We start from the raw sequence: 12,241 nt of genomic DNA, 5'->3' as shown, positions 1-12,241 counted from the left end.
GAAGCGCCGGGTTCCCTCTTCAGCCGAGTTCTGCTGCCTCTCTGCCTCCTGTAATCTGTACCATTATAACCAGGAACAAACTCAGGACCATGGAGAGAAAAAACTGGAAGGTGGGTGGGGGTGTTTAAAGAGGGAGAAAACAACCCAAGAAAGTGGGAGGAATGATGGAAGTATAAAGAGGAAAGTTGAAGACTAATGCATCAGGGGAAAGATGACAACGATATGGCTGAGGATAAGAAGAAGTAAGGTGTCATAATCTCCACTGTTACAACACCAAGAAGTAAAAATAGGAATGAGTTTTGAACTATGGAAGAACATAAAACAAAATAAAATGAAATAAGATTAATGTGAATATGGGATAGCTCCAAAATAAAGATGTGATTAACATCATGAGGTAAAGCGAGAGCGTGGACAAAATAAGTACAAGGATAACTAACCAAATGTAGCTTCTGAGAGCCAACAGACAGAAAGAAACCAGGACTATCACGCATTTGAAATTATCTGCATTTTCTCTACATAGGATGAAGAAGCTATTTCACTTCTTTTTAAAGAGATCGTGAGCCAAGAGCAGTTGTCTGCAAGGTGCATTTGAATTATGTCACCATATTCTTTCAATCTATCCTGGTGTTTGTCTGCATCTCTTCAGGCAACATTTAAACAATTTGCATTTCTGAGCACGGAAGCTGACAGAAGTGCCATCATGATCTTTAAAGAGATTATGACGGCACATTAAAAAAAAAGAGGAAAAGCTAAGTGAAAACATTCTAACTTCTTTAAAATATTATAATTTTTTTTTTTACTATTAACATAACCAACAAGCTCAACATTGCCAAAAACTCAACCATACCCAGCACCTTCAAAACATTTCATTTTATTGATCAATGTGGTAAAAGACAGTAGCTGTGAGTTTTAAACAACTGTATTGTATTTATTTCTGTACAAATACAGACCATTAAGAACATGTTAGCTTGAATAGGCAGAGGGATTACTGCCTTATACAGAGGTCAGTGAATATGCCAAGACGGACACAACAACACAGTTCCCTTATTGGACATTTACAGCTCTGTAACTGGCTCTTGGCTGACCAGTCTATTCTCCAGATGCAAATATGTGGCTTGTATAAATGGCTGCTGGTCCCATTCAGTCGCTCACATGTGGAAAACTTAACCTGTAACTTTCACTTCAGGTGAATGTTAAACAAGGTGGAGAACGACTAGGAAACGAGCTGTGTCTACAATCCCTCTCCTCGTACAGTGACATTGCACCACATTTGCTCTTCAACGTGCTTGAATGTTAAAACTGTAAACAAGAAATTTTCTACTTTATCTACTCACTACTTTCTGGAATGCCATCAACCAACTGTATCATACTAAAATATCATGGTGCAATTTGTGTTCAGACAATCAATTACTTGATCAGGAGTTAATGACAATTGTAAAAGGGCAGAACAGACTGATTTCAGACACAGCAAGGGTCGTTACAGCAGGTCAGGAGGTGCAACACATGCAACCTAAACCTGGAACAAATGAGAAGCAGGAAACTGCACAAACACATTCCTGTCTGACTGCTCGTCTGCAGCAACCCTCAGTGACTACATAAACTGTGGGTGCAATCAGATTTAGCAAGGTTTTGTTGCGTTACTGATCCAGCTTTAAAGCTGAACAGTGTTACATACTTAGGCATAAATATAAATGTCTTCTGCTGGCACAGGGACTGTGATAGAAGGGAAAGCACAGATACATCTATTTAAATATGTCAGCTAAACCAACACGGATGCCACTGTGGGACTATGCAAGCATTATTTTGCTGACAAGAGACAAGTCCACTTATTTTGTGAAACATTAAGTAGTAAAGTATTTAGTGATGACCCGACAATACGTCTCTTATCACTTTCCTATTGCAGCTACCACTTTCACCTTGTTCTACAACCAAAAGTTGCTGCTTAAATATAAGAGTAAACAGTGACTTCCAATTAATATGATTAATAACAAATACCTTATCAGTTCAAACTATCTTAGTGCCTTTCTTACTGCATATAAACTGACTATTTGAAACTGTGTAGCATGTATAAAGTAGGGTATGAATAATTTCAAATGTGTCTTAACTTTATAAAGATTCTGCAACTGAGTCTGTCAGAACATTCACAAGAATAAATTCCTCCACTCACCCAGTTGTCTGACCTCTATTCAAATGAAAATCCCGAAAAGTACCAGAAAAATCTCTATGAAAACCAGGACTTCACTGCAGAAGACGTCACATGATTTACACTAAATGTGATGCCCAGTTTCATCTGATTTGGCAGCTCTCAGGCCTTAAATCCTATTAATATATGTGTGCAAAATAACAGCAAAGTTCCTCTAAGTTAAGTCAGTTATTCGTGCGTCCATGTCATCAGAAGGAGATGTCCTTGACTAGCTTGTACTGGTGCTCTGTGTCTGTGCTGGCACATTTCACAAATGACATAGCAAGGGTTCTGGTCTGGCTGAGCAGATCCTTATCACTGCGCAGGACAGCAGGCATAAAACCAAGAGGAAAAAAAATTAAACATGGAGGTTTCAATGGAGCAAAATAAATATATGGAAGATGGATGTTGTAAAAGGAGACAAACAGAAGGGAGGGGAGGAGGAGAAAAGAAAAGAAGTAAGGAAGAAAGGATGTCAATACATCAGTATTCTACATGGCCCCAATTACACTGAACATATTTATGTAATTTATCACCGCAAGCAAAGCAGAAAGTGTTAATGAGACACTAACAAAGAGAAATCTAATTTCAGTTTACGCCAAAATCAGATTTCAACAGTCTGGATATATTTTCTTTCATAGTAAGAATGAGCAATGAGAAGAGATTGGGAGGAGGAGAGAAAGGTAATGTAGAAGACAGATGAACAGAGCTACATTTGGCAAAATCTGGAAGATTTGGGTTATGTTTGCACAGAGCTGCTGCATATTATCAACAAGAAACACAACAAATACACCAATTATCACCATTCAAATTTCTCTTAAGTAAACATGTTCCTTTATGAGGGGGAGATATTTTTACAATAGTTAATAGATCCTCTAATTTCAGTTTTAAAACAATGTTTAATTGGATAAAACTTTCAGCTATAGAAACAGAAAACTCGGACTGAAAGCAAAACCAAAGTCTGTGTCCTGCAGTGCCAGCCTACATAAAAATTGGAGAAGCATAAAAACAGTCACAACCAATCACAAATAAAATGGAGCACATGGAAGCTAATGGGAAAGGAGAGGGGGAGGGATGGATTGTGGTGACTGAGAGATGGTGAGGCAAGGTGGCATCATAAAGGATGTTTACTGTTTACTGTTAACATGCAAGATGAGGTATAACCACAATAACACAATAATGACGAGGATTTTCACCTCATGACTATTTCCTTCTTACCTCAACAAAAAGAGAGAAGGCTAAATGATTGGTCTTTATGTTTTCTTCTGCTTAATTACACAGCTAAACTCTTAATTACTTATATAATAATAAAAAAAAGGAAAAAAAATATTCTTCCAATAAATCACAAAAATACCAAGAAGTCTCGGTTACTTTTAAAATTGAGGTTAAAAGCATTAGAGATGGTACTTTAAGGTAAATGTCAGGAGAATAAAAGCAAAAAGTGAAGCAGCAGTAGACCTGGTTAAGACAGCTGGATGTACTGTTGAGGCACATGGGGCTAAGTGATGTGATTAGTGGGCGTGATGGGCCCTTACAGGCAGAGTACAGTAACTCACCTCTGCTCCAGCTGCTTCATAGTGGCAGTGATCTGATTGGTCTTCTCCTCCAAACGAGTGATCACGTCATTCTTCTTCTTCATCTCCTCATCAGATGACTGGAAAATGAGAATCACTCACAGTAGTGAGTACTGATGATGAGTATTACTTAAAGAAGAGTATGTTTTTCTGTCAGTACCTGCATCTTCTGGTACATTTCTACATTGATGGCTTTCACCTCGTCCAGCTGCTGTCTCAGTCCAATTAATGTGTCCTGATAATTAAAAATACAACACTTCAATTGATAAAAAGTGATAACATAAATCAACTTTTCTGAATCTGTTCAAATCTGTCCTTTCAATCTGTCCTTGCTACTCAAGCAGCAAACAAAGACATTGCAATACTGAGTAAGATGACATAAAAATAAAACAATGTTAATGTCTTGTTACATGATGAGAATAAGCCTCCATTCTCTAGTTTCATTGCTGATTGACTGACTACCAAACTGAAATGACGCTGCAACTCCTGTACATAACAGCTTGGCTCTAAATATCAGTCACTAGTGTTTCTATTGCAGAGTTCACATATTGGTGGTGGGAAGCCAGACACAAGCAAGACCACCAATGTCAGATTTATCCTGCCATCATCCTGCTATTAATGAGACTTTACAGCTGTTTAATGTGTAATCTGTTAAGCAATAAAAAATAAGAAATTTTGACCTGTTTTTCATGAATATCTTTCTCCAGAAGTTTCATGGCCAGTTCCATTTCTTGTTTCATTGACACTTGGACTACCAACTCATTCTCCACATCCTAAAAAATAAAAGAACAAAACAAATGTAATTAAATGAGTAATCTACCCATTTATATTCCACATACATTTTAAAGAAACATATTACACAGAGGTCCAGGTCTGACCTGTCTGAGTTGGCACTCCTCTTTCAGCTGCCTCCGAGCCTCATTGTACATCTCATCTAAACCCTGACGAGACTGTTTGTAAGTGTCTCTCTCCACTGACACATCACCTTGAGTAACCTACATCCAGAAAGCATTAAAGATTATAGTTCTGTTTTGAGGCAGGATATATGTGCTTTAATATTGTGTACCTCTAAATGTTGTTGTGCCTTTAACAAAATCAGGTTGTTTTCACTCCTCAGTTGTTGGTTTTCTTCCTGCAATTTAATGATGTTGTTCTTGGCTATAGCCAACTGCAGACAAAAATGTGCATATGAACAGAATTACAAACAATAATGTGTCAATATTAAACAGATGCTGTTTCTAAAGATTAGGCAGATATTTTTTGACCCTGGGTCTTACCTCCTCAATGAGTTTAGAGTTGGACTTTTCTAGAGAGTCAACTCTCCCCTGAAGACCATGAACAGTAGAGCTGCACAGAAAAATTAAAAAATGAAAAATTAGCATCCGATCAGTGATTTTCTGATCAGTGAGCTTCATAATATCCATAGTACCACTAATTTTCCTATTTAGATAGCAGGACTGGGATTTTAGCAGTCATAATATTCATGGCCTGTGTATCACATAGGGTATTTAAGAACTGCGTTCACTCATTTGATTAGAAACTGTTGGAAAACCCTTCAGACAGGTGACTTAAGAACAAAACAAAGATCTTACTTCAGCTGTCGGTTCAGTTCCTCTACATAGTTCTTCTGATCCAAAATAGATGCGATCTGGCTATTCCTGTTGTCATGGAAACAAACAACTGCATCACAGATGGAATAAGAAAACTAGTAAAAAAAAAAAAATTTAAAAAAAAATTTAAAAAAAAATTAAAGTCATAAATAAAAAGATCCTACCTCTCCTCACTTCTGTAATCATCAATGTCATTTTTCAAGTACATGGAGAAGTCGATCACTCCAACCTAAAGGGACGATGAAAGAACTGGCATCACTAAAAAGTTGTCATAAAATCGAAAAAAGAAACGATTGAACATCCTTGATTGAAATAAGTCTTTTTGCCTTAAGTCCCTGCAATCAGGTATTTGTGATAATAAAAATGTTTAAAAGCTGTGAGGTTATTATTTTAAAAATCAAAATAATTTAAAAATAAAAACAAAGGTAAATCTTATAACCAAATACAAGCATAAGAGCTTCTAGGTCAGCATATATACAGCAGAACATTCCAGACCATTTCATCCTGCAAGTATCTCAGGCTCATTCAGTATTATGTAAAAACAAACTGCAGGATGCTTGTAATAGTGAATGATTTGAAAACACTGCCTATAAATGGAAACATAACACAGCATCCCCAGTTCTCCCTCTCCTTCCTGATGTAAAAATGACTCTGCTTCCTGACCCTATACAGCTCCAAGTCAGGGGAGTGGTTTGGTTTCACCTGTACACGTGAATTAGTATGATGAAAGAAGAGAACATTTATTTAATGATAATAAAAACAAATGTAATGTCAATGAATGGTACATTAATCTGTCTTTTTTAAATCTAGACACTTTAGAATTGTTAGTACTGCTTACCTGAGAGTCCAGGTCCTCGCCTTTAACACACAGGTTAGCATCAATGACGTTCAAGCCCACCAGCAGGCCGACAATCACCGCCCCCTCTTCCTCCAGCATCAGTGCTGAATTCTCATAAAAATCACTGAGGGAGAAGATTAAAGATTTTTTCTTTCAATACACAATCTCCCATTTGTTAACCTAAAGTACTGCTATTAAAACACAAGTATTAAGTAGCAAATTCTCTTTCATTTCACCTGAGCAGGTCTTTTCGAGTGATGAGAAGTCGTAGGTAGTCAGCCAGCCGTTTCTGCATCAGAGCCAGGCGCAGCCATGCTCTGGCTCTGCCTAATGGAGTCCTACAAAGCACACATATTCATATCAGTGATATGGTGACCTTTTGATTTGGTTGGCTTTATTAGGCACACCTGTTAAATTGCTTGTTTGCAAATATAGGTAGCTAATCAGCCAGTCAAATGGCAGCAACTCAGTGCAGTTAGGCATGTAGACATGGTCAAGAGAACTTGATGTAGATCAAACCACACATCTGAATGGAGAAGGAAGGAGATTTGCAACAACTGTGTGTGGTAATATCATGTCAAATATGGACTAAAATCCCAGAGGAAAGTTTTCAACACTTAGCTAAATCCATGCCATGAAGAATTAGGGTATATTCAGTTTGGTATTAGGAAGATCTGCCTAATAAAGTGCCCAGTTATAGTTTGGTCCTTCTGTATGTCTGTCCAGACTTCTGTCTTTTGAAACTTTGTATGAAGGGGAAAATTAAAAATGTCAAGCATGACCTCAATACATACATAAATACATATCAAGGGTGTAACGGTTCTTGTACAGAAAGGAGGCGCACCAAGTTCCCACAAGGAACAGTGACTGCCTTACACATGCTTCCTCTATGAACAACAACACTGAGTACAGCCCAACCTCTGGCTGACAGGCTAGTGGCTAGTGACAGATTTAATGAGAAACCTGAGCTTTAAGACCCTCTCCTGTTGGTAAAATCTCCTGTTTGGAAGAGCTTCGGCTTTGCTAGTGAACTATCTAAATGGACAGAAGTGGATAAGATGAAACAAGCAGTCTGCTGGTTTGGTGCCAAGCTGTGTTTAGGACGGTCCATTAAAATAAAAGGGACACATCTCTATTTACACCACATTTTTATTTATTTATTTAAGTATATTTTATTTTAAAAATTACTGCAAGCAGTTTTTTCCTCTTTTAAATAAACATGTTGTTAAACATATTCCTGTTTACACCAAAAGTAAATCTGTTTTATCATTTGCTTTGTTCCTATACTGCACTGAAAAGTACCATGCTTTTTGGTCAAATCTTCTGAATGTTAATCAGGGGTTGTCACAATTTATTCCTCTTTGTTCAGTATTAGATTTTATTGACAAACTACAAATGTATCTTTGTTACTTAACAGACAAGGTTTGCAGAGTTTTTCTGTCAAATTCTTTAAACCTGCACTGTTTGACCACACATTTATTGGTCTGACTCAGCACCAGGAAAGGAAACAGTGTGTTTTCCATCTGAACCAACACGTGTTCCTCATTTTGCTGGGTCAGACAAAACATGAATATTTCTTATTTCATTGCCTTAAAGGTCATCATCCACACGTGGTTCATTTAACTTGCAAATGTAAAAAGATAAAAACTATTGCAACAATCTGCCTAACACTGGCCATAAATACAGTACTGGACTATACACAATATTTTTCAAACTCCATTTTCCCCAAAACTGACATTATTACATAAAATCAGACCGCCTGTCGCACTTTTATGTTTAAATCAAAAGAATCAAAGAAAAACAGGGAAAGTGAGAAATTAGACAGCAGGTTGGAGAAAGGTGAAGTGAAAGTAAACGACAATCGTGTACTTCCCTGACATGGCTCAGATCACATTCTCATGTTACTCCTGTTTGTGAGCGTGTAAATGCTATAGCTCATGTTTCTATATCCCCTTGTAAGGTCAAGTTGACTGAGTTGAGGAGTGATCATGAATGTATTTCTTACTTGAGGCCAGGCAGATCTCGTACAGAGGCTGAGACCTCTGCTGCTTCTGGACACAGTTTTTCCACCAGCTCCAGAGGACCCCACAAAGACTTATTAAACCCCAAAAAGGACTTTTTAACTGGAAGTAAGGAGAGATCAACAACTTTATTAGCAAAGAAATTAAAAGACGTAGAAAATAACACAATTTAAGCACTAAACTCACACCAAACACAATCTAAAAGATCCACCTTCTTACCTCTAAGACCATGCTTAAGGCAGTGCTCCATGACCACAAAGAACTGCTGGAGAGGTGGGTAGTCCGAGTCCAGAGTTCGCCCAAAGCTCAGAGCCGACTCGATCAGACCTTTAATACTCAGCTTGGCCATGTTCAACAGGTTGGCACGCTCCATGGCCATGGGGTCTCGCAGAGCTACCGGACAGAAAATGTTTAAAATAATGTGTAATGTTACATTTCATTACTCAAAGATTTGAATAGCACAAATACTAGTGAGCCAATTGCCTTACTTTTCTTTACATAAAATGGCTATTAACAACTCAACATTAAAACAAAAAAATGGTGAGTCACTATGAAAGCCAGTTTAACAAGACATAGAGATTATGTTGTTTACAGAGTTAGACTGTATTTTCGGTACTTCTCTGCCTTCAATCCATACTCGCCATACTACTGAATGTATGACAAATAATGAAGAAGGTAACCAAGTAGAAACAAACACTGACTGAACACATTATATACAGTATGAATGGATGCAGATTCCCCATGCAAAACTACAAAATTCCATATTTTTCTATTCCAAAGTTCCCCCAAAAACACTATTAGCAGCAATTTATTCTGAAAACAAGAGTGACTCCTGACAGGAAAATATTGCAGGGGGATTTTAGAATATTATTAGGAGATGCTATTCACATGTTTAATTGTGTTGCTCATTCCGAAGCACGATCCTTGCAAGGAATACTTTGTTGTAAAGGTGACTCGTCAAACTTTGCAAGAGTGCACACCAATTGGTTGCATTATTTATGGACTTGACTGTTTAAAAGAAGAAATTATCAACCAAACACAAGTCTTATTTGCTTTTTGTGCTATGTTTATGTAGGAAAGAATATTTTTTTGTGTAAATTAAATGCATTACTAGCTATAGAAATTAGGAATTAAAGTATACTCCTCTGAAGATGCACTTCAAAAGAACTCCTACCTGCTGCAGACCTAACAACTGAGTCAGCCTGGTTAATGTCCTACAAGGAGTCATTATGTCAGAATCATGTTTATTGTAGGAAAGCACTTTAAAGGTCAAAACGACTTCACACTTAAAATGCAAATCTACATTTTTGTCAGATCAGTGTAGCTACAAACATCAACAGAGAACAGAAAAGGTGCCAAACATATCCAAAAGAAAGTGATACATAAATATGTGACCAAAATCAAATAATTCCCTGAAACCTGTAGTAGTTAGCTCATTAATCATTTAACAGTATATTTTTCTAACCTTGTAATAAATTGCTACATTTTCATTGGGGAAAATATCCTAGGCATGATACTGTAACCTTTCTGAGAGGAGTGCTTTCAAAAAACTGCATGTGCAACTCTGGGTTAATGTTTAGCCAAACACCAGGACAGGACAGAGTAATGTCAGGTTAAAATGTTGCTTGTCAGAGAGTTTTAAATGCATCAAGCTGGCCTGGAGGTACATAAACAGATAAATCAACAAGCTATTTCTTGGCTGATGACTGGAGCACTGAGGCAACGAGCCTTGAGGAGTTGAAAACTTTCGTCATGTGACTACGGCTACAGTATCGGACTATGAAAAAGCGACAAATCTACAGTGACTTAAACCCTAAAACTGTAACAGCAATGCAAGATTTAATGTATAAGGAACATTTTAATTTTTTCCTGAAATGTATCTGCACTCAAGATTTCAAATAAGTTAACATTGTTAAACTGCACTTTTATAATCATTTTTGTGCTTTAAACTAAAAAAGGTGCTTTAACATATCATCAATAAAAGCAGCAAACTGGCAGATATAAACTGTCAAAACAAGCAGAGCTTTAGTGTTTTGCCTGTTAAAAAATATTTTTAAAAAGTTAGTTGGAAAAAAATAAAAAGCCATTTAGGTTGATCACTTGTTCACATGCAAGTCTGTGATACACACATGACAGAAATGAGATTATTTTTAGTTGAGAGTGTGGGAGGGAATAAGAAGCTTGACAAGACAGAGATAGAGATACCAGCTGCTGGGCAGAGAGTTTGGAGCACTTGCTTTTGATAAACCTGTACTATAACCAACTTTGCAGTCCGATCAGCAGAGTGACACTACAGAGGAGGAAGTATGAACAACCCTCTAGGGACTCATTTCCAGTTACATCAGTCTAGCATCTGGCATGTGATGCTTCAGTCAATATAGAGGAGTGGTTGTGCAGATAAATGCAGAATTAACTGAATCACTGTGAATATGAATGTGTGTTTACGTGTGTGTGTGTGTGTGTGTGTGTGTGTGTGTGTGTTGGGGGGGGGGGGGGGGGGGGGGGGGTTCTCCTATGTACGTATGAAAAATCAATTGGTTAAACTTAACAGAAGACTAAATCATAGTCACATACACCACACTAATTGAGACTATTTGATTTGCTCCAATTAGCAATCGACTTCATATTTACTGTAAATCTAAATGAACATTAATAATCATTAACCTATATCCTGATACCCACTGTCTGCTGATGTCGATACTCTACCTTGGAGAGTCCAGTCCCCTGGAAGAGACGTCCTGTGGTCTGACACTTTGGGCAAGACATGAATGCTCCCTGAAATAGTCTCGGACGCTTTCCTGGCCAAAGCAAAGATAGGAGCCTGCCATCGTCCGTCTCCTCCTCCTCCTCTCACTGTGCTGGTGCTGTTAGCTTTATCCCCAGCACCAGTTTTCTCTTCCTGTAGCCTCAAAATCCCAAACATCTGAGCTTTTTCCTTGCTGCTGTCCGCCTCAGACAGAGACAAATCGTGCTCAGCAGCCGATGCCATGTTGAAATGCGTCAGAAATTATTACAAATATCTACGCTGCTCGATGCGAAAAATTCCCAAATTCATGCAGTTTGCTAAGCGTTAGCAAGCTAGCTGTGATGCACATTGCACCGGGCAAACATTATGGCAATTGTAGCATTAAAAAGGCTACCTGTGATACCGCCAGTCAAAAGATAACAGGTCTAACTAATAAGGAAAACATCCAACAATCCTCACGCTACCGAGCCGCCAAACCTGTAACAGGCGACAGTCTCACTACATGATGGGTGTTACGATCAATGGCAACGCTAAAGAAAATCGCTTTTCGATAAATTTGCCTTTTCCGTACATCCCGGTGGTGTACAGATTTGTTTACAGCCACCAAACCTAACCGACAGTTGGCGACTGCACAGTTCCGCTGCACCCTCCGGAGGGGCGGTGTCAGCAGGACCACAGGACACACAAAAGACAGCACTACGTAATGATTTTCGTGTTGATAGCATGTCGCCCCCTGCTGCTGAAAATGAGAACTGTGTGGACGCTTAAAGACGCTGCTGAGTGAGTCATTTTCAGATATGAGAGGAGGGACAGAGATTGCATATTTTCAGAAAAAAAATCCCAGAAAGACTGCTTTCAGTTCTACTGTGAAATTTGGTTTACTCATTTACACAGCATTGTTAATAAATTTATATTAATATTTATATAATCTATAGCACAATGGTTGGAATAACACTCAAATAGTCAATGGTTGAAAAGGAAGAGGTGGAGTTTCCAGTGCATAAAAGACGTTGTGTGCTAAATGTATGGACTATATAGAATCATCAATTGTATTATAAATTAGTTTGCACACTGTTATCTGCTTTATTATTATTTATGTTGACATCATAGTTTAAGAACACAATTTTAGAAAAATTATTCAATTAAAACACTACTCTAAACAAACTGTAGATAGCAACAATGACTACTTCTGCATTTCTGACATGACTCATGAAAAAGATATTTGTTGTGAAGTTAATGCTCTCGTCATTAGGTTTCTGCTTTGTGTAAT

The 12,241-nt window shown here is 37.8% G+C and overlaps 1 protein-coding gene across 2 annotated transcripts in view; it reads right to left on the bottom strand.

The window, feature by feature from the left end:
- Positions 1-11,579, bottom strand: part of rufy2 (RUN and FYVE domain containing 2) — a 15,345-nt gene extending 3,766 nt beyond the window's left edge. The window contains exons 1-14 of one of the 2 annotated variants that reach the window (XM_079240680.1): positions 10,932-11,579; positions 8,445-8,618; positions 8,210-8,327; positions 6,441-6,542; positions 6,205-6,328; positions 5,531-5,595; positions 5,349-5,414; positions 5,034-5,103; positions 4,823-4,924; positions 4,635-4,751; positions 4,437-4,529; positions 3,917-3,991; positions 3,739-3,836; positions 1-55 (exon numbers count right to left, since the gene is read on the bottom strand). The exon at positions 1-55 is cut by the window's left edge and continues 65 nt beyond it. In XM_079240680.1, the coding sequence (XP_079096806.1) occupies positions 1-55; positions 3,739-3,836; positions 3,917-3,991; positions 4,437-4,529; positions 4,635-4,751; positions 4,823-4,924; positions 5,034-5,103; positions 5,349-5,414; positions 5,531-5,595; positions 6,205-6,328; positions 6,441-6,542; positions 8,210-8,327; positions 8,445-8,618; positions 10,932-11,214 (1,542 nt within the window). In that variant the 5' untranslated portion in view covers positions 11,215-11,579. Of the gene's footprint in view, positions 56-1,790; positions 2,501-3,738; positions 3,837-3,916; positions 3,992-4,436; positions 4,530-4,634; positions 4,752-4,822; positions 4,925-5,033; positions 5,104-5,348; positions 5,415-5,530; positions 5,596-6,204; positions 6,329-6,440; positions 6,543-8,209; positions 8,328-8,444; positions 8,619-10,931 lie in introns of those variants that run through there. The other variant, XM_079240681.1, reaches the window with a different exon arrangement.
- Positions 11,580-12,241: the final 662 nt, after the last annotated feature.

The sequence above is a fragment of the Telmatherina bonti genome, assembly GCF_933228915.1.
Source record: "Telmatherina bonti genome assembly, chromosome: 1".
In the NCBI taxonomy this organism is placed as follows: Eukaryota; Metazoa; Chordata; class Actinopteri; order Atheriniformes; family Telmatherinidae; genus Telmatherina; species Telmatherina bonti.
The sequence above is the reverse complement of the archived record's forward strand: the minus strand, read 5'-3'. Positions and strand labels throughout refer to the sequence as shown.